General features: G+C 36.3%; 2 protein-coding genes across 2 annotated transcripts in view; one reads left to right on the plus strand and one right to left on the minus strand.

The window, feature by feature from the left end:
* The window catches only part of ATPSCKMT (ATP synthase c subunit lysine N-methyltransferase), a 39,515-nt gene extending 38,611 nt beyond the window's left edge, over nucleotides 1-904 (minus strand). Inside the window, exon 1 of the mRNA XM_074205898.1 lies at nucleotides 838-904. Within this exon, the coding sequence (XP_074061999.1) occupies nucleotides 838-856 (19 nt within the window). The 5' untranslated portion in view covers nucleotides 857-904. The remainder of the gene's footprint in view (nucleotides 1-837) is intronic.
* On the plus strand, nucleotides 541-19,278 carry CCT5 (chaperonin containing TCP1 subunit 5). Its single transcript, XM_074205897.1, has 11 exons — nucleotides 541-1,413; nucleotides 5,904-5,964; nucleotides 6,046-6,210; nucleotides 8,009-8,207; nucleotides 9,868-10,060; nucleotides 10,149-10,298; nucleotides 10,596-10,715; nucleotides 11,993-12,178; nucleotides 14,650-14,787; nucleotides 15,617-15,797; nucleotides 17,868-19,278. The coding sequence occupies exons 1-11, from the start codon at nucleotides 1,309-1,311 to the stop codon at nucleotides 17,993-17,995; spliced, it is 1,626 nt and encodes a 541-aa protein (XP_074061998.1). The 5' UTR covers nucleotides 541-1,308; the 3' UTR covers nucleotides 17,996-19,278.
* The last annotated feature ends 613 nt before the right edge of the window (nucleotides 19,279-19,891 follow it).

The following is a 19,891-nucleotide window of genomic DNA, read 5'->3' on the forward strand; positions in this document are numbered from 1 at the left end:
AAACTTAATTTCAAAGTCTTAAAATCTTAATGCAGGTTTCTTAAAACTGCCCTAAGACTTCTGGAACATCCTCAAGATATTAGATAACTCTAATAGACGGTTACTATTAATTACTATATTATAAGAAATGAAGAATGATGAATAAAGAGAATCATGAAGATTTGTGAAGCCAGCACTGCCTCCTGGTTTCACTGGCTTCCACGGGAGTCCTTTTCTTTAATTCTAGTGCCTTCTCAGTTGAGTTTATCTTTCCCAGTGGGGAGTTTACAAGAGGCCGGTCACTGGCTGGGGTCTGAGGATACAAAGGAAGGCAGAAGTCCACCAACATTAAGCGCCGACGGCCAAAAAGGGACAAAGGACAATTCGGGGGCGCTCCGGCCACGCCCTTTGCAGAATCCTTCAGACTGGCCACATGGGGCCGGACGCCGGTCCTGGGGCTGGGCCCGGGAGCCGGTCCCGGGGCCGCGGGAAGGGGGCTGGGCCCGGACGCCGGGCCCGGGGCCACGGGAAGGGGGCTGGGCCCGGGTCTCGGCGGCTCCCGGAAGGGCCGCACTCCGGCTTGCAGCAGCGAGCACGGGGCCGGGCCCCGGGCTCAAAGCATGCCGGGAGTCGACGCCTAGTTCATGGGCTCGGGCCGGCCCAGGGACGTTAACGGCCGAGCGCGCCACCGTGAGGCTCCCCATCCACGACCATCAGGCCTGGGGAGGCGCCGCCACACTCGCTACCCAAGCAACGGGGCTCAACGGACGGGTTGCACTGCGCCTCCCTGCCCTCCTGGGCTCCCTCCCGCCGGAACACGCCGCGATACCCGCCCCAGCCTCGAGCTACCGGCCTGACCTCCTCCTCCTTTCCCCATCGCGAGACCTCCGGCCGCGGCGGAAGGAGGGCACGACCATGTCCGCGGGGCAGGTAGGGGAGGAGGGAGAAGACTCAAAGTGACAACATTTTTATTCTGCCTCATTAACCAAAACCCTCGAGACGCCTTTAGCTTTGGGGTAAAATAATACACGTTTCCTCTAGAGAAAAATCTTCATGCAGGGGAAGAAATTCCAATCAGCCCTGGCAGCGTCCTCAAACTTCCCCCCCGCCATTTTGTACATAATGGTTGTCTCCGAGGGCTGCTGATTCCAGAAAGTGCTAGCGGGCGTGAAATTAGTCTCGATCGAAAAATAAAACCTCCACGAGCCAACTGCGCCTGCGCGAAGCGAGAGCCGCGAGAACCGCGGGCACCGCGAGAGCGAGCGGCGCTTTCCCTCCCTCTTCGGTCTTCTTTGCCGGTTGCTGGGAGGGCTCCCTTCTAGCTGCACCATGTCTTCCATGGGGACTCTGGCATTCGACGAATATGGCCGTCCTTTCCTCATCATCAAGGACCAAGAGCGCAAGTCTCGTCTTATGGGCCTGGAGGCCCTGAAGGTAACAGACCCCAGGGTCGTTGGCCCCCGCCTGGAACGGGAGGCTCCGGGAACCGGTCCCTGCTGCGCCTGCGCGAGGGCTGGGGAAGGGTTCCGCCATGTGCTTTTGGGAAAGACCGAGAAATTCTGTCCAGCCCCGGTTTCCATTGAGCTGCCCGGCCCGCTGCAGCCACTCGCGTGGCCTTAGCCCACCTTCGGGGAGCAGAGCTTCTGTGGGCCTTGTGAACTGCGAGACCCTAGCGATGGGCCCCTGAGCTTGTCGGGGGTGGGGCCGTGGTATCTCCTGGAGAAGGGCGCTTCTGTCCAGACTTGGCCTTGGCTGACCCAGCTTTTGTATTCCCATCTGCTCTACAGATGTATCTAAAGCTTAAAAGCACGGCAAGACTACATAAAGATTAAGTGTCGATTTGCCACGGATACTTCGAGTCATTTAATCGAAACTGCCCTCCCCTGGATCTCGCTAATGCACAATTGTCGTTTATTTATCCATTATTTAGGCCTTTGAGATAATAAACTAATATTTATAATTAATAAACGGAAATTCCCTACGTTTATAATTAATAATTGGAAATTCCCTACATTTATAATTGATCAATGGAAATTCCCTACCTTTGGGGAGTTGATGCTCTGGTAACGGATGAGGGAAATGTATGTTTGTAGATGTACACACATTTACTTATAAAATGTCTACTATACATTCTGCAGACTTCCTGGCTCTAGAAATTAGTATCTTTCTTATCTGGTATAATAAGAGGAGACCTTATGAATAAGGTAAAGTTTGAGGGCTTTTAAAGAATGAGTAAGATTTCAGTAAGGGTAGGGAGAACATGAACTAAATAAATCACAGAGTCAATAAAGAGCATCTTAAAGGAACAAGGAGTAGACTAGTTTGAGAGCTGGGCCATAAGGGGAATACTGGGATATGTCTGGAAAGATAGAATAGACCCACATGGTTGAGAACCTTGAATACTGTACACTCCAGGCAGGAAAAACCACTAAGGAAGCAGATTCATTTTTCTCTGAGGAAGAATAAGAACCTGGATTAAAGTGTTGGGAGTAAGAATGAAAAAGCTGTTGGCTTTTTAAAGCCATGATTAAAAACATCAAACATCACTTGATAAGAAAAAGAGGCTCTCTCCGGCCCTTATGTAGAAATAAAGTGTTTTTAGATGAATTTGCTTTGTGTAATGTTGTTTGCTTAATGACATCAGAGATGCAAGATTGTTTTAGAGTAACTTAAAAAGTTGAGTGTTGAATTTGAAACGCAGAAGAGATCCTGTACTCAGGAATGGCTAGAATCAAGTTCTACCTATGGCATAGCATAACTTTATTTTAAAATATCTGTGTTGGATAATTCTGGACTTAGATTTTTTTTATTTTAATTTTCATTTGGGGGGACAGCTAGGTGGCAGGGTGGATAGAGAACCTGTCCTATAGAGTCAGGAGGACCTGAATTCAAATCAGGTCTCAGACAATTATAGTTTGGTGACCTTGGACAAGTCACTTAACCCCATTGTTTCACCATAAAAAAGACAAAAAACAAAACCAGTATTCCTTTGGAAATGATTTTTATCAAAAGAAATGGTTAGATTTTTTTTTTTTAAGATTTTTTTGGTGGCTTGCCCAAGACCACACAGCTAGGTAATTATTAAGTATCTGAGGCCAGATTTGAACTCAGGTACTCCTGACTCCAGGGCCAGTGTCCATTCACTGCACCACCTAGCCACCCTTAGATTTCTTAAATAAAAGGAGTTAACAGGCAAATTCATTTGTGGAGTAGGAGCTTGAGAAAATGTTCATTTTTTAAAAAATAGTTTAATATCTTTGGTAGGGACACAATGTTAAGGTTATATTATACGAATTGTATGTATATTTTCTTAGCTCTTACTAGCTTTCATTCTGTACACCATGGGCTTTGCCTTCAGTTCTTATAATGCTTTTGGAGCCTTGTGGACTTTTAAACAGATAGTTTGGAACTCTAGGCAGGCACCTAACCAGTTTCATCTAATCTTCAGGCTATTAGAGTAGATTTCTGCTCAAACAGTAAGGGTAAATAATGTAGACTAGATGGCCATAGTAGATAAGAGTGTAGGGCTTGAAGTCAGAAGGACTCCTCTTCTTGTGTTCTAAACCCAGCAGTTGCAAAGTAGTAAAATAGGTACATAAAATAAAATCAATTATTGACTTCATGTTATTTTGACATGGTATTAACTTGATTCTAGCCATTCCTGAGTACAGGATCTCTTCTGCGTTTCAAATTCAACACTCAACATTTTTTAAGTTACTCTAAAACAGTCTTGCATCTTTGATGTCATTAAACTTCATGTATTTTGATAATGGAATAAATGATTATTATCCCAGCAAAAAGTTCTAATTTATCTAACATGAATTAATAGAGCTACTTAGTTCATATCTGGCCATTGGATACTTATTAGCTATGTGACTCTGGACAAGTCATTTAACTGCCTCAGTTTCTCATCTGGAGCTGGAGAAGGAAATGGCAAACCACACCAGTATCTTTGCCAGGAAAACCCCAAATGGGGGCTCACAAACTGTACCACATGATGTAGGCATACCTTTCAGACATATTCTGGATGGTAACTATTATTTTCAGGGAAATAGCAGTGACTGAGAAAAAGGTCCAGGGCCTTATAGCATCACCTAGATGCTACTTAATTGGTTCAAAAGAAATTTAATTTAGTGATGTAAAAGTAATGGTCTTATTTATCCTCTCTGCTTTTCATAAAACATCTGTCCCTAGGTAAAAGTTAAGGAATTTACCTTTCCCCAAAAAGACTAGGAAAAAATAGTAAATAAGTAAAAATAGCTTAATTTATCAATGACTTTTTTTGAAGGATTGAATTCCTGGGTGTTTAGTGGCCACTACCACCTTTGGACAGCATATAGACCAGAGATTCCTTTGTGGTCCAGGGTCCCCCCAAAATCCTTTTTTAAAAAATCAAAACTTTTCATTAAAATATGAATACATTTAAATCTAGTGACTATGAATAGATGGCAACCCACAAAAGCTAGGGGAAGAAGGAAACTGAGAGTTTTTCATTTTTAAGAGAGGTGTGGGGTTTCTAGAATCAAATGAGAAACACTGATCTAGAGCAAAGTTCTAAAGTAAGGGTCCATAGAGTTCTTTGGATCCAGGAACTTGGGGATGGTAGATGGTTTTGTTTCTATTTGTGTAATTTTTTTGTGTAGTTTTGTATTTCATACACTTTTTTAAAAATTTTCCTTCATTTTTTTGAACCGACTAGGGACTTGGCACATAGTACACATTTGTTGACCTGGGGTTTTTTGTTTTTGTTTATCTCTAACTGAAATAATGTGTTCTTCACTTCTGAGAAAGGATTCATAACATTGACCAGACAGAGGGACTCCACAAAAAAAAAAAGATTAAGATCTAGTGGAGTAAAGAGAAAAATCAAGAATGTGGTAGTCCATAAAGAGGTTATATAAGATGGTTGAGAAGGAAAGATAGGGAAGCCTATTGTGTTGTATAGTAAGTGGTCAGAATGAAAAAGAAAGTACTTGTATTTGAAAGCTCACAAAAGTTGTAATGAAAAATAAAAATGTAATGTCCTTAGTGCAGGGTTGGTTTCCTATTTATTGAGGGAAATAGTTATGCTGGTTTGATGTCAATCATTTCAATTTAGTGAGTGCATTCTGTCCCTGATATAATTATATATGCATATAGTTTTTGCCCTCTATGATCTTAAAATCCAGTAAATGCAAGAGTAAAGAGTTTGGATTTTATCCTGGAAAATTGATGTTTTTTAGGTAAAAAATCTTTAAACATTTAAATCTTTAAATTTATTATCAGGAAAATAACCTCATTATAGGGAAATTTAAAGGACAAAAGTAAGAAAATTATTTACATTAATGCAATATTACATAATAAAAGCTTGAACTTAGGTCCTAGCAAATGGAGTTGGAAAAAAGAAACTGATATAAAAAACCTGAAAGAATGGCAGTCAGTAGATGTGGGAGGGAGTTAGGAAGGGTCTAGTTGGAAAGTTTCAAACTTAAGTGATTGATAATTGTGGTAATTTTGACTAAAAAGTGTAAATTTAAAAAACAAGATGGTAAACTTTGAAGAGCTTTTGCTCTTCAAACTGACATAATACTCAGACATTAAGCTACTATTTGCTATCCATATAGAACATTAAGTACCTCTAGGACCCATATGATAGCAGTGGTGTGTGTGGGTGTGTGTGGTAAGTAATGATTTTTGTGTTTCAGTGTTATTAGAGATACAAGAAGTCATAAGACGTGGAATTTGTTAAAAGGAAGTAAAATATACATTAACCATTAAGCAGTTCAAAATGGCAGAATCCTTACAAACTAATATCAATGTTAAATTACTCAATCTATGACTGTGACTTAACTTTTATGAATGAGTTCTCTCCTTTTGTTATATTGTCTTTCTCCTGCCATCAACATTGGCCAATTTCAATCCTCTCTTGTGTTTATTTCATTTAGTCTCACATAATGGCAGCAAAAGCTGTATCAAATACAATGAGAACATCACTTGGACCTAATGGTAAGATTCCTATTTTTATTTTTGATTAGTTTTATATACTGAATTTCAAATCTTTAAACTATTTTAATTTTTTTTCTTTAGGGCTTGATAAAATGATGGTGGATAAGGATGGTGACGTGACTGTAACCAATGATGGGGCCACCATTTTAAGCATGATGGATGTAGACCATCAGATTGCTAAACTGATGGTTGAACTTTCCAAATCACAAGATGATGAGATTGGAGATGGGACTACAGGAGTAGTAGGTAAGAAAAAAATGTAACAGTAAGCAGAATAAGAAATCAGGAGTGGTTATTTTTATTCTTGACCAAAATGACTAACTTTGCAATCAAATGAATACTATGTTCTCTAAAATTCCCATTTTTAAAAGATAAAGTGCTTCGCATAGATTTTATTTTTGAGTCTCACAGTGGTAGATTACAAAATAGTATTATCCCCAATAATATTATTTGCTCCATTTGCAGAGAAGGAAACCTAAAGGTTAAATGACTTACATGTGACCGCATGCATAATGAACATGCTTACATGTTCACAACAGATATAAAATTACCCAGTGCTATGCAAGTAATAAATAGAAGAGTTAGATTTTTTTGTTCCAAGTTTTCTGATACAAGGTCTAGCATATTTTTCACTGTATCAGTTGATTGATGATGTTATAATGATGTCTGTAATAACATTTTTTGTCTTATTTTTTCACTTGGATTAAAAATATGCCATATCTGTTAAAAGTTATTTCAAAAAGCTGGTCCAAAAACATTGGTATTTTTAAGTTCTGTACATTGAGCCTCAGGCACATAGAATAGGGAAAATCTGGTTTATATAAAGGTATGATTGGGCAGCTAGGTGGCACAGTGGATAGAGCACTGGCCTTGGAGTCAGGAGTACCTGAGTTCAAATCCGGCCTCAGATGCTTAATTTACCTAGCTTTGTGGCCTTGGACAGGCCACTTAGCCCCACTGCCTTACCAAAAAAAAAAAGGTATGATTAAGCATGAATCAATGTTGTTACCAGGTTGTTTTAAAAAGTAATACTGTCAAGCTGAGTTAATTGAAGTATAGTTAGGTTGTGGAAAGCAGTATATCTGGAATATTTTGTTCATTTTTCAGACAAAGGTTAATTCAAAGGAGTGTGCCCACGGATGCTTAGAGTCTGTAAATTGTATTCTAGTAGAAGTTGGAAAAACTGAGGATAAATAATTGGAAGAGAAGATTGAGGGACAATCATATGCAAGAGATAATAGCTTCTTTATTTCTCTGGGCAGGGATTCTTAACCTGGGGTCCATAAATTGTTGGGGGGTCTTTTATTTTAATGATTACATTTCAATAACATTTGATTACTTTGTAACATTACAGAATTTATCTTATGTATTCAAAACATTCTGAGAAGGCTTCCATAGCATAAGGGAGCAAAAGGATTAGAAGTAGGGGCGGCTAGGTGGCATAGTGGATAAAGCACCCGCCCTGGAGTCAGGAGTACCTGGGTTCAAATCCGGTCTCAGACACTTAATAATTACCTAGCTGTGTGGCCTTGGGCAAGCCACTTAACCCCATTTGCCTTGCAAAAAAAAAAAGATTAGAAGCCCTATTCTAAGAGATGGAACCAGGACCAGTGGAAGTAATTATAGGGAAGCAGTTATCAACTTAATAAAAAGATTTTTCAAATATTAAAACTGTGTACGACATTGGTTCAGTGGAATTGCTAAAAGTATTGCTTTTTCTAAGGTCATATATTAAGTGGTAGAACATCTTAAGGTGCCAATTCTAGGATTCTTGTTATTATACTAAACTGCCTTCCTACAAAAATTATGTAAAATAAATTTAGAAACAATACTCATTAAGATTTACCTAGGGGTGGCTAGGTTGCTCAGTGGATGGAGCACCAGTCCTGAGTCAGGAGGACCTGAGTTCAAATCCAGTCTCAGACACATAATTATCTAGCTGTGTGGCCTTGGGCAAGCCACTTAACCCCATTTGCCTTGCAAAAAAACTAAAAAAAAAAATTTACCTAAACAGCTTTCGTATTTTTTTTTCCCCATTTCACAGTTCTGGCTGGTGCTTTATTAGAAGAAGCTGAACAACTGCTGGATCGTGGTATTCACCCAATCAGAATAGCAGATGGTTATGAGCAGGCTGCTCGAATTGCCATTGAACATTTGGACAAAATCAGTGATAGTTTTCCAGTTGATGTTAATAATACTGAACCTCTCATCCAGACTGCAAAAACAACTCTAGGTTCTAAAGTGTAAGTTAATAGTGAAAAAAACACCAGTATATATCTTTGTGGTGTGTCACTTTTAAAACAAGCATTTTTGTTGGAACAACTAGGCTGAAATTTACTATAAAAGAACAAATAATCTAGAACTAAAGCTAATAAAAAGTCTTTTGGAGAACATATGTTGATTTTTCATGACTAACATTTCCCATTTTGTATAGAAACTTTTTTGACCTAAAGGGTGGAAACCATGTTTGTGTTTCATATTTTGTTTAAATTTAGGCCTGACTGGTAACCTATATGTTATGAATAGTGAAATCTTGAATCACTCCTTATAGATTATTCATGTAATAAAAATTTTCCATTTTGCAGAAGTTTTTTTTTTATTTTTTAGCCACCATGGCTTCTGTTCTTTCCACATATGACCCAAGAAATACCCTGACCAGACAAAGTCTAAAAGAGACATCAAAATGATAAAGATAGGTTCTTTGCCCTTGTGAAGTTGGTAATTTGGCAAAGGGTTGAAACACCTTCCTTTTCACTCTTATTAAATTCCAGTTTATTAAGACCTCTTTTCTCTAAAATTACATCAATAAACTTTTCCACTTTGCTTTTTAAAACCCTTTATTATTTGAAACCAGGGCAGTTAGGTGACTCTTTGAGTACAGTGGCAGGCCTAGAATAAGAAAGATCTAAGTGCAAATCCAGCCTCATTTAGTAGCTGTGTGACCCCAAGCAAATCATTTACCCTGTTTGTCTCCATTAGCAAACCACTCCAATTTCTTTGCCAAGAAAATGCAAATAGTGTCACAAAGAGTCTGACAGTGACTGAAAAATGACTAAACAACAAATCCGACACCAACTTGTCTTTTCCTCCTTAATAATCCTTCCTTCCTTCTTTGTTGGGAGTGTAAGGGTAGTGCAGTGTGTTTAGGGGGAATCTCTGCAAATTTTCGTTTAGCTCTTTTTGGTGACATCTCCTTATTGCCAGATTTTTTTCCATAAGAAGCTTAATAATTTTCTCTACATCTGTAAAGTAGCCCATTGGTGTGGAATTTGTGGGGATTAATATTTCTTTAAACTTAAAAATTAACTTAGGAAAAATGGTGATTTTTGATTTTTTGCTCTGTTTAAAATAACCATCAACGATAGATCTTTTGTTTAGCATGGTTATACACATGTAGTCTATACTATATTGCTTTCTGTCAAGGAGGAGAGGTGGGACAGGGAGTATAATTCAAAACCTTGCAAAAAATATTAAAATGACCATGAACATTTGATATCCATCTAATTAGGATCATAGAATCCTTCATTTCCACCAAAAAATCTTTTGAAAATTCTCTTATGAACTATAGCAAGTTAATACCCAAACATTTGCTATGTTTGATATTAACTTAAAAGGTATTTGTCTTTACATTTTTCTCTTGTTTAGAAATGCAAATGATAAATTATATAGGTAGATTTTACAATCGTTTGTTGTCAGTGCTTATGATTATTTCCTACACTGAGACAAATAAAAGTGGAGGTTTCATTAATATGGAAAACTCAAATGAAGAAATTATCTGTTCTCTATAAATTCAATGTAAATATATTTTATATAAAACCTTTTCTGCTTCTGTTGATAATTTAGTTATTACTAAATAAATTTCAAAGATACTCCTAAAATGCATTGGGGTTTTCTTTTCATCAGAGTTAACAGCTGCCACCAACAAATGGCTGAAATTGCTGTAAATGCTGTCCTTACGGTAGCTGATATGGAACGGAGAGATGTTGACTTTGAGCTAATCAAAGTGGAAGGCAAAGTAGGAGGGAGACTTGAAGACACTCAGCTTATTAAGGGAGTAATAGTGGATAAGGATTTTAGTCATCCACAAATGCCTAAAGTAAGTCATTTCTTCTTTTTCCTTTTGTAGCTTAATACTTTTTAACCCTTTAAACATACAAACAATGTTTTCATTTTTTTTCCTATAGGAAGTGAAAAATGCTAAGATTGCAATTCTTACCTGTCCATTTGAGCCACCCAAACCAAAAACTAAGCATAAGCTAGATGTTACCTCTGTAGAAGATTACAAAGCCCTACAGAAATATGAAAAGGAGAAATTTGAAGAGATGATTGAACAAGTGAGTCTTAACTGTGGTTCTCTATATATGGAGTAAGTGAAAGAATATGTTATACTGAAGTTTTATGTCTCTTTAAGGATAATCGATTTTGATATGGCATACTATATAATATTTCTAATTATAGCCTTTGGTGGTAAAAAGATTGATATCCAGAGAAATCATTGTGGTTGCTTTTATTCTTTAAAAAATAGTTTTAGTTAAGTATTATAGAAGAATTTAACTTTGACATTCACAAAATTAAAAGTTGTATATTGTCCCTTGTAGGTTTTTTTGTTTACCTTGGATTTTGTTTTTCAGATTAAACTGACTGGTGCAAACCTAGCTATTTGCCAGTGGGGCTTTGATGATGAAGCAAATCATTTACTCCTTCAGAATAAGTTGCCTGCTGTCCGTTGGGTAGGAGGACCTGAAATTGAAGTAAGAAATTTTATCTTTTTATATGTTTTCTTATTTTCAAGATTTTCTAGACATAATTTTTTTATTTTTTCTTTATTGTTGCTTAATTTATGTAATTGACATTATGTATCTCTAATAAAATACACTGTCACAATGAAAAATACCCGTTATGGTCAAGATTTTTAATAAGAAGCTCTACTTTTTCTTGGACTTTTCTATCTTCCCACAAGTCTTACATAGCTATAAATAATATTCCTAGCATATTAAATTTCTTCCTTTTGTTCTCATAGTTTCTCAAGGTATCAAGCTATACATCACTTGATTTAATCTTTGCCCTGTATATTATTGCTCTTCTTTCCTGGTTATACATATCCTTTACAAATGTTACAATATCCACGCTAGTAATGTTGAAGGTTAAGGTGGTATCCTCAATCCTATTCCATGATTTAATTGTGAGTTTTTGATCTTTTCCTACCATCAACTTGAGGTTTAAATTTTTTGAGAGAAATATTAGGAGAAAGACAGGAATAAGAAGGGGCTTTTTTCTCCCATATCAGTTTTTTATTTTGCAGTTAATAAAAGGTGTGAAGATTTTTTTTATGAAGTTACTAGTTGAGACGTTGAAATTTTCTTTCAGTCATGATAAGAAAGATTAAAACAGCATTAGAATATTCTCTGAGAAGGTCTTCTGCCTCAGCAATTTGTAGTTATATTTACAGATCCCTTAAAGACCTCAAGTTAAAATTAGATGCCCATTTGTCAGAAATGTAGTAAAAGCTTCTGGGGAATAGGGGTGAGACTAATTAACCCCGAAGCCTCTTCAGCACTGAAATTCTATGATTCCCATTATTCTTTTATGTCACTTCTGTCATTAATTAAATCTTCAGTCTCTTTATATCTATCATGTATATTCCCCTTACTTCACTCCAGTAATTCATTGTGACCCAGAGGCAATCGGGGTGCATTTTTGAAAGATATACTAATGGGCACTACCAAACTGTAAGGTCCTAAATTATGACCCCGGCAATATATTGGAATTAACCACAGGAATGTAGGATCCTGGAGTTTCATCAGAAGGCTAACCATCAAGAGATGGCAGGGAGGGAACGGGGAGGAAAGGGAATAATAGGGACAGTTCAGAGCATATAAGCAGCATGAAGCAAAGATTCATTTCTGTGTGGCCATCTTCCAATGTATTAGTGGATAAATGGGGAAGTAGAGGGGGTGTCAGGTACTAAGAATCAAGTTTTGACCTTTGATTTTATAAAAATAACGTCTTTCCCCTTTTTTTTTTTTAGTTGATTGCCATTGCAACAGGAGGGCGCATTGTTCCACGGTTCTCTGAACTCACAGCTGAGAAACTTGGTTTTGCTGGTCTGGTAAAAGAGATCTCATTTGGAACAACCAAAGACAAAATGCTTGTTATAGAGAAATGTAAGAACTCCAGAGCTGTGACTATATTCATTAGAGGAGGAAATAAGATGGTAAGGAGTTTGTCAAGGTACATCTGAATTTGGCATACAAGTTGGCAGTAAATTTGACTGTCAAAACTGCTGCTTGCCAGCATAGAGGGAATGATCTCATTCTACTTTTATTGATAATTTGGCTTTATATCACCATTATATTCAAGTGTCTCTCCTCTCCTCCCCTCCCAGAGCACCATCCCTTGTAAAAAAAAAAAAGAAAGAAAAAATTAGGACAGCTAGGTGCACAGTGGATAGAGCACTGGCCTTGGGAGTCAGGAGTACCTGAGTTCAAATATGGCCTCAGACACTTAATAATTATCTAGCTGTGTGACCTTGGGCAAGTCACTTAACCCCAATGCCTTGCCAAAAAAAAAAAGTTGTACAAAATTAAAAGACTATAACAAATGTCAAGTAATAGTTGTGTTCTACACCAGTAAAAGCTTCTGCAGAGAAGGAATGGGTTTTGTTGGGGTTTTTTTTTTTTAAGACAAATGGGGTTGTGACTTGCCCAGGCCACACACACACACACACACACACACACACACACACACACACACACACACACACACGTCCACAGTGCGACCTAGCTGCCCCTAAGGTGTGCATTTTCTTAATGCTAGCATTCAGTTTTGTTCCTTTTTATGTGAGTTCTTTTCACTTAACCTTGTCATTACGTTATTTTGGGGAGGGGTGTTCCTAAGCTAAGTTCTAAGTTCATTTTGTATCGGCTCATACATGTTTTCAAATGCTTCTCAGTACTTTATTTCTTAAGAGTAGTAATATTCCATTATATTTCTGTACCATTGATCTATATTTTTTTTTTGCTGCTACCACTAAAAGTACGTCTATTACTATTTTGCTATATATGAAGCAACTTACTTTTATCTTTGACCTTATATAGTAGGATCTAGGGAGCAGAGGGCATAAACAGATCATTTACTGCTTTGAGCATAATTTCATTGCTTTTCATCTACACTCTTATTATTGCCTGTCTTTCTACAGCCCTTCCCCATCTTTTATCTTTATCACTTTAATGGTTATAAGGTGAAACTTCAAGAGATCTGTAGAATATTGCCTAAGACCATGTTATTTTGCCATTTTAATAAACATGTCTGCAATTTATCCAGTGGCCCTTAAATTGAAATACTTATTGTCCTAGACATGGTCTTTTTTCTGTTATTCTATTCATTAATCTCAAATACTGACCTTAAATCTTGATACTTAAGTCATATGTTACAAGGAATTCCATCTGCTGTTTACCCATATATCTGCTTAACTGGAATTTAAATAAATGCTTTTAGTAAATAGTTTATGAAATGTCTATAGTCAGCTTTTTTTATTAAAACTTGTATTGCTATGTTAAAATAATATCTTGGTAAAGGTGTAAAAACTTCGAGTAAAAGCTTTTAAGATTTCTATCACAAGACTTTAAAATTTGTCAGGTTTTTTTTTCCTGATTTAAAGTAGTAATTTAAAGAAAGGAACCAGAAAAAGATGTATTCATTTTGAGCTAATAACTATTGAATGATGGATTTTGGGAATGTTTTTTAGTAAGTTTATTGTATCTATTGAAGCTGACTAGATTAATTTAGAACTTCTTTATTTTTTCTGAATACTTCAGTGTTGTCATTTGTAATATTAAAAAATTACTAAAATTCCATATGAACCTGTTGTCATCTGCTCATCATAGGCAGTAACATTGTCTTCTAGGGTATTGCAGCCAACCCCCAAGGGCTTTTATTGACTTTAGAATATGGAAGATGATGAAGCTGATTTCATTCCTATGTGGGACAGCTTTGTTCCATTCACTGACTGGATTGCATTCCCAACATTAGCTTGTAGCCAATTGAGAAAAGCATAGGCTTAAAACTTAGAAGCTACTACTGCTAGGAAATTTTAAAACATAAATATGGGGTGTTAGCAGTTATCTTATACAGTTATCTTTTCCACACCATGTCTTTTCTTCATTTTGGATTTGATATCACAAGTAGGCATAAGAAATTAAATGAGATTTTTATCTTTTAATACCATAATGATTTAAATTTCTTCTCTGGTAACAGAGGGCCAAAAAAATTTTACTTGGATTTTCCAGAATGTAGGCATATGGCACCCCCTAACCTCCACAATGTGGAAGGAATACCTATTTATGATAAAAATTAATTATTGAACAATATTTTTTAAAAGCCCTGGTGACAAGCAAAATTCAATTTTTCAAGTAAAATATATAAGTTTCTCTAGTGGGCCAGCTAGGTGACGTGGTGAATAGAGCAACCAGCCCGGAATCAGGAGGTCCCAAGTTCAAATCCCGACTCATACACTTACTAATTACCTAGCAGTGTGACTTTAGGCAAGTCATTTTTCACACACACACACACAAAGTGGCTCTGATATGTAGGCAATGGATTAGATACTTGATATCTCCTTTTTAATCTATATTTAATTGTATTGATTAAAAATTAACTTATACTTAAAGCATTGTTTTCTTTCAGATAATTGAAGAAGCAAAACGGTCTCTTCATGATGCTCTGTGTGTAATCAGAAACCTAGTTCGTGATAATCGTGTTGTTTATGGAGGTGGTGCAGCTGAAATATCTTGTGCTTTGGCAGTTAGTGAAGAAGCTGATAAGGTAAACAAAAGTAATGACATGGTTTTTGTCATACTTAAATATTTAAAAATTTGACACTTCCATGATACCTTGCATAGCTTGAAGCTGCTTCAAAATAAAGCAAGTACCATGCTAATTATATAGTAATTTTTTAAAATTACTATTACTAGTTATTTGGTTAAACAGAAAATATTTTTTTATTTCTTAATTCTCCATGGTGAGTGAGCATCTTTAATTCAAAAGTAGAATTGAGTGAGTCCATGTATTTAATAAAGCCTGATCATTTATACATAATGCTTCCATTCTCAAGACACATTCTGAGCTAGAGCTTGAGCTTTGGTGATATTTAATTCCTTAAGCTTTAGCCTGCATTCGTTTACTACGCTATTCTGATGCATAAACGCCATTCTTGTGAAGCTAATTGTTCTTGTAACATTGCTGGCTTAATGTGTTTTCACTGATCTGTTTAACGTGAAACAAAATCAAGTTAAGCACCTATTAGGCACTGAAAACACAAATCTAAAAATGAACCAATCCCTATTGTAAAGGAGCTTCTATTCTATCAGACTGCCATATTTTATCTCCTTGTGGTGGCAGAATAGATGGTGAGTTTCATGACCTGGGCAAATCACTGAACCATCAGTTTCCTCAACTGTAAAAAGAGAAGAAGAAGAATAGTACCTACTTCCCAAGAATGCTATGAAGCCTGAATGTGAATGAGTTAACATCTGTAAAGTGCTCAGGACAGTGCCTAGCATATAATAGGCTCTTCAGGGATTTTTTTCCCCTTCCCCTTGCTTTGTAGTCCTATTTTTCTGCTGTGAAATACAATAACTTCTTTAACTTTCAGTGTCCCTCCTTGGAGCAGTATGCTATGAGAGCTTTTGCAGATGCATTAGAAGTCATTCCTATGGCCCTTTCTGAAAATAGTGGTATGAATCCCATCCAAACTATGACAGATGTACGTGCCAGACAGGTGAAAGAAATGAATCCTGCCCTTGGTATTGACTGCCTGCATAAGGGTACAAATGGTAAGAGATTTTTAATTTTTTAATTTGGTTTAAATTGAATACATGGGATATGTTTTTATCTTTGTTGTGCCTTTAAGTGACTGAACCCATCAATTGGAGTTAAATTTTGGAATTTTATAAAAGACTTGATTCTTAGCTACTCATTTGAACAACTGTTATCAACAGAATAGAAGTTTATGCCAGTGGAACTATTAATAAAGTGAAAGTTGAGTTACTACTCTGATGGGATTATTTTTTTTATGCCTTCTTAGTTGATAATCCCTATGTGATATTTTGTAGTATTCGGGTTGTTTTTTTAATGGAATTATACTTGGCAGTATACATAAAGAAAATAAAATTTATAAATATGCAGTAAACATATATAGTAGGAGGGAGCATTCACGACTTAGAACAGGGCTGTCCAACCTTACTTTTAAAAGTTTTTATTAAAACAATAGAAAATATTTTTTGATTTGTCTTTTTAGTCAGCTTCATTTACAAAGGTATTTGGTAAATCCACAGGGGGAGTGGCATAAAATTGCATCATGAGGAGAAAAATAGGGTCTTGCAAGGTTTTAAACAGTTTTGAGTGCCAGGCAAGGTATTTTAAATTTGAGTGAGGCATATTATAAGGTAAAGAAATATTGGAATCATGGGAATCATCAAGTTTGATCTTTTTACAAATCAAGAGATAAAAAGTTAAGAGAAATAAAGATTTAAACCCAAGCCCTTTGTTTTCACATCCTAGTGTTCTTATTTGATGTATCACACTAGCTTGGCAATGGTGCAAAACACCTGTTTGTTTGAGGCAAGTGGGGAGGATGATTGGGACTAGAAGGGAGGCCATAAGAAACAAGCATCAACAGGATTTGGTAACTGGTCAAAGAAGAGTAACAGATAATACCAACGTTACTAGTATTGGAGTTTGGATGGGTGGTACTTCCACTACAGATAATGTGTTTAGAAAAGAAGAACAAGGTGCAGTAGATAAAACTCCAGCCCTGGAGTCAGGAGAACCTTAGTTCAAATGCAGCCTCAGACTCGTAATTACCTGTGTGACTTTGGGCAAGTCACTAAACCCTACTGTCTTACAAACAAAAGAATAAAATAACTATAGTGGAGAAAGATGCAACAAAATGAAAACACACTAAAACATAGGCAACATAGAAAAGAAGACCAAGTTTAAAAAGAAAGACAAATTCTGTTCTGCATGTGATGAACTTGAAATATCTTACAAGTAATAGAAAGACCACATAGGAGTTGGGCTTAGAGGTATAAGATTTGACTCAGTGGCTTAGGTGTAATTTGAGTTATAGGAATAAAAGAGATTGCCGGAAACCAAGAAAGTGTAAAGACTTTGGTAACAAGGATAGTTAACACTGTTAACTGCTTATAGAAATATGGAGAATGAGGACAGAGGGTGTAAAAAAAACAAGCTATTAGATTTAGGCAACTGAATCATTTATAACCTTTGAGAATTGGTAGGGGAATAAAGCAGTTTACATGATATTAAGAGTACTTGGTGAAAAAGAGGGGACATCTGATATAGACAACTTTCAAGAAATTTGGAAATGAAGGAAAACATGACAAGGATGTATGTTTTAGCTGAATTGGGGGGTTTTAGATAACCATTTCACATGAACAATTTTTGATTCTCTTATAATAAACTTGTTTAATCTTAGACCAAGAGAAATAGTGTCCAGGTATTATAGAATGTTAGTATCATCTATTCTACTCCTCAGGTCACTTTTGGAGTATTTTGGAGTCATTTGCATTGACTATGACAAAATTTGATTATTAAATTCTACTAAATTGATATTTATTAGGAGATGAACTTCTGTGATTTTAATCATTTCTATTCTTTGGGGGAAATAGACTTCAAAAATGATGGATAATCTACTTAAGAATTAACCTTCTAGAAGTGTAAACAAAGATTAATTATAGATTGAGTTTTGAAGACCTCTGAGTATCCTTTTTTGGTCATTTGAAATATTAATTGCATTCTTTTCACTGTATTGAACTTATCCATTTTTAGTATTAATCTACAGGTGATTTTATTGTGACACTCAAATCATTTATATGTTTTCCTAGATATGAAACATCAACATGTCATAGAAACTTTGATTGGCAAAAAACAACAGATTTCTCTTGCAACACAAATGGTCAGGATGATTCTGAAGATTGATGATATCCGCAAACCAGGAGAATCTGAAGAATGAAAACTTAGGTTGGAATAAAATATAGTAAAGCTACTACTGTGATTAAATAAACAGGAGTCATGTTGCAGTCACAGCTATTTATTTTTTCCCTTTTGTCAGTCATTGCTACATACTAAAGACAACCATAATAAATTAGCTGTTTAATATCATAGCTTGTTTCAAAAACTGTTGAGAGATTGACACAGAAGTTTTTGTATTTGTTATATTAAAGGGATCTCTTTCAAAATAGACCCTTATCTGTTTCTCTTCAAATTTTAAGGATAGTTCATTATTTGTAGCAGCATATAAATAAGACTTCAGTTGTGAAAGTGAAAGACAAAGGAAAGTGAAATATATTTTACTAGTCATTGAATTGTAAGTCTAGTTAGCTTAAAAGGTCAATTAACTGGATTTACTTGTTATTCTCATGATAATAGAGAAAACTTTGAGCACTATGCAAAGAAATGTTGGTGTTAGATAATTAGATAAATGGACATAAATTGTTGTAATTTAACCACACTATTGGGGGGGGATTTAAACAGCATTCATTTGGTTGATAACTTAATGGCATAGTGCAGTGATTTTCAAACCTTTTTTACAGTATTTGCTAACAAAGGACCCTTTCCAGTAAGGCCTCTAGATTCCAGCTTGGAACTCCTCTACCTTTATTTCTCCTCCCTCATCTTTCTTTACTTCCCCAGCAGTAGAGGAGGTTAAAAAGTACATCTACAGATAGAGTTGCTATTTAGGACCTTGCAAATGCCAAGCTTGTGTGAAGAGCAGGCAACAAGTTCAAGAAATAGCTTCAGATTTCAGGGCATATCTAGCAAAATTAGAGTGCACCATCCAGCATAGACAAAAAAGCATCAGGAAAGGGATTCACAAGATCAAAGATATTTTCATCTCTCACTTTATGCCCAACAGATGATCTCACAAACACAGATTTCTTGAATGTGAATGCTTCCATGTACTGTGCCTAATTTGTGAGTTTGTAATTAAAATTAGATTACATAGAAGATATGCAAGAGTTCCGAGAATAATAGTTTTCATATTAGAAATAAACACAGTGAGCATTAAGAAGTAGATGAAGGTAACTGAAGCCCTAGGTCAAAAATGACTAGCCCCCAAAGTCTCAGTTTTTATTAAATATGCAAAAGATAATTCATAAAATTTCATGTTATAGACAAGTTTCAGCTTTGGTTTGGTTTGAGCTTTTTTTGTTTATTTTGGCAGATGACTATTGTCTGTAACAATCAAAAGGCCTGGTCCTGGATGATTATCATAATAAACTTAATTTTCATCAAGATTGTAATTGGATTGCTTGCAAACTAAGATCATTTCATAAATTCAAGGGGATTCATCTGCAGCTTTTCTTCCCCCCCCCCCCAGGACCCACTAAATTTCCTATGGTTAATGTGTTGTCCTATCACTTCATTTCTTTTCTCTGACACTAGGCCTAAAGTAAAGCAGTATTTTCATCAGCAGCTGATTACCTAGAAATTTATAGATGATTTCAGAACCACTATGATCATAGTTATGAGATCTGTGGTGGAAAAAAATGGAGCTTTTTAAAATTTATGTAAGGAAAAAAAGATTGTATACAAAGGCAACAAGAATTGGAAGAGTCATGATAAAGTTGGGGCTCCTTAAAAGTCTTCTAGTTTTTCTTTTTACAGTTACTATAGTAGAAAGTTCTGGAAATTAAATCAAGCATCCTCTTTTATAATTACCTTTTGAGTAATTCCCAAATAATGCTTAGGTTGCTTTCTTCCTACAGTGTAATTTAAATCCACTTCAAAGAAGAAATGATATACTTGGATGGAGAGAATAGTTTTTATCCTGATTGTCCCCTCCATTTGGAATATTTCCCTGCTGTCCTTGCTTTAATCCTTCCAGTGTAGTCCAGCTCAAATTCTA

The sequence above is a fragment of the Macrotis lagotis genome, chromosome X (genome assembly GCF_037893015.1).
Source record: "Macrotis lagotis isolate mMagLag1 chromosome X, bilby.v1.9.chrom.fasta, whole genome shotgun sequence".
NCBI classification, from domain to species: Eukaryota; Metazoa; Chordata; class Mammalia; order Peramelemorphia; family Peramelidae; genus Macrotis; species Macrotis lagotis.

Bases quoted from the DNA above. Each gene is read 5' to 3' on its own strand.
- CCT5 (XM_074205897.1), top strand. From the start codon at position 1,309: ATGTCTTCCATGGGGACTCTGGCATTCGACGAATATGGCCGTCCTTTC. The intron at 5,965-6,045 runs GTAAGATTCCTA...TTTTTTCTTTAG, and splicing joins AACATCACTTGGACCTAATG to GGCTTGATAAAATGATGGTG. The intron at 10,299-10,595 runs GTGAGTCTTAAC...TTTGTTTTTCAG, and splicing joins TTGAAGAGATGATTGAACAA to ATTAAACTGACTGGTGCAAA.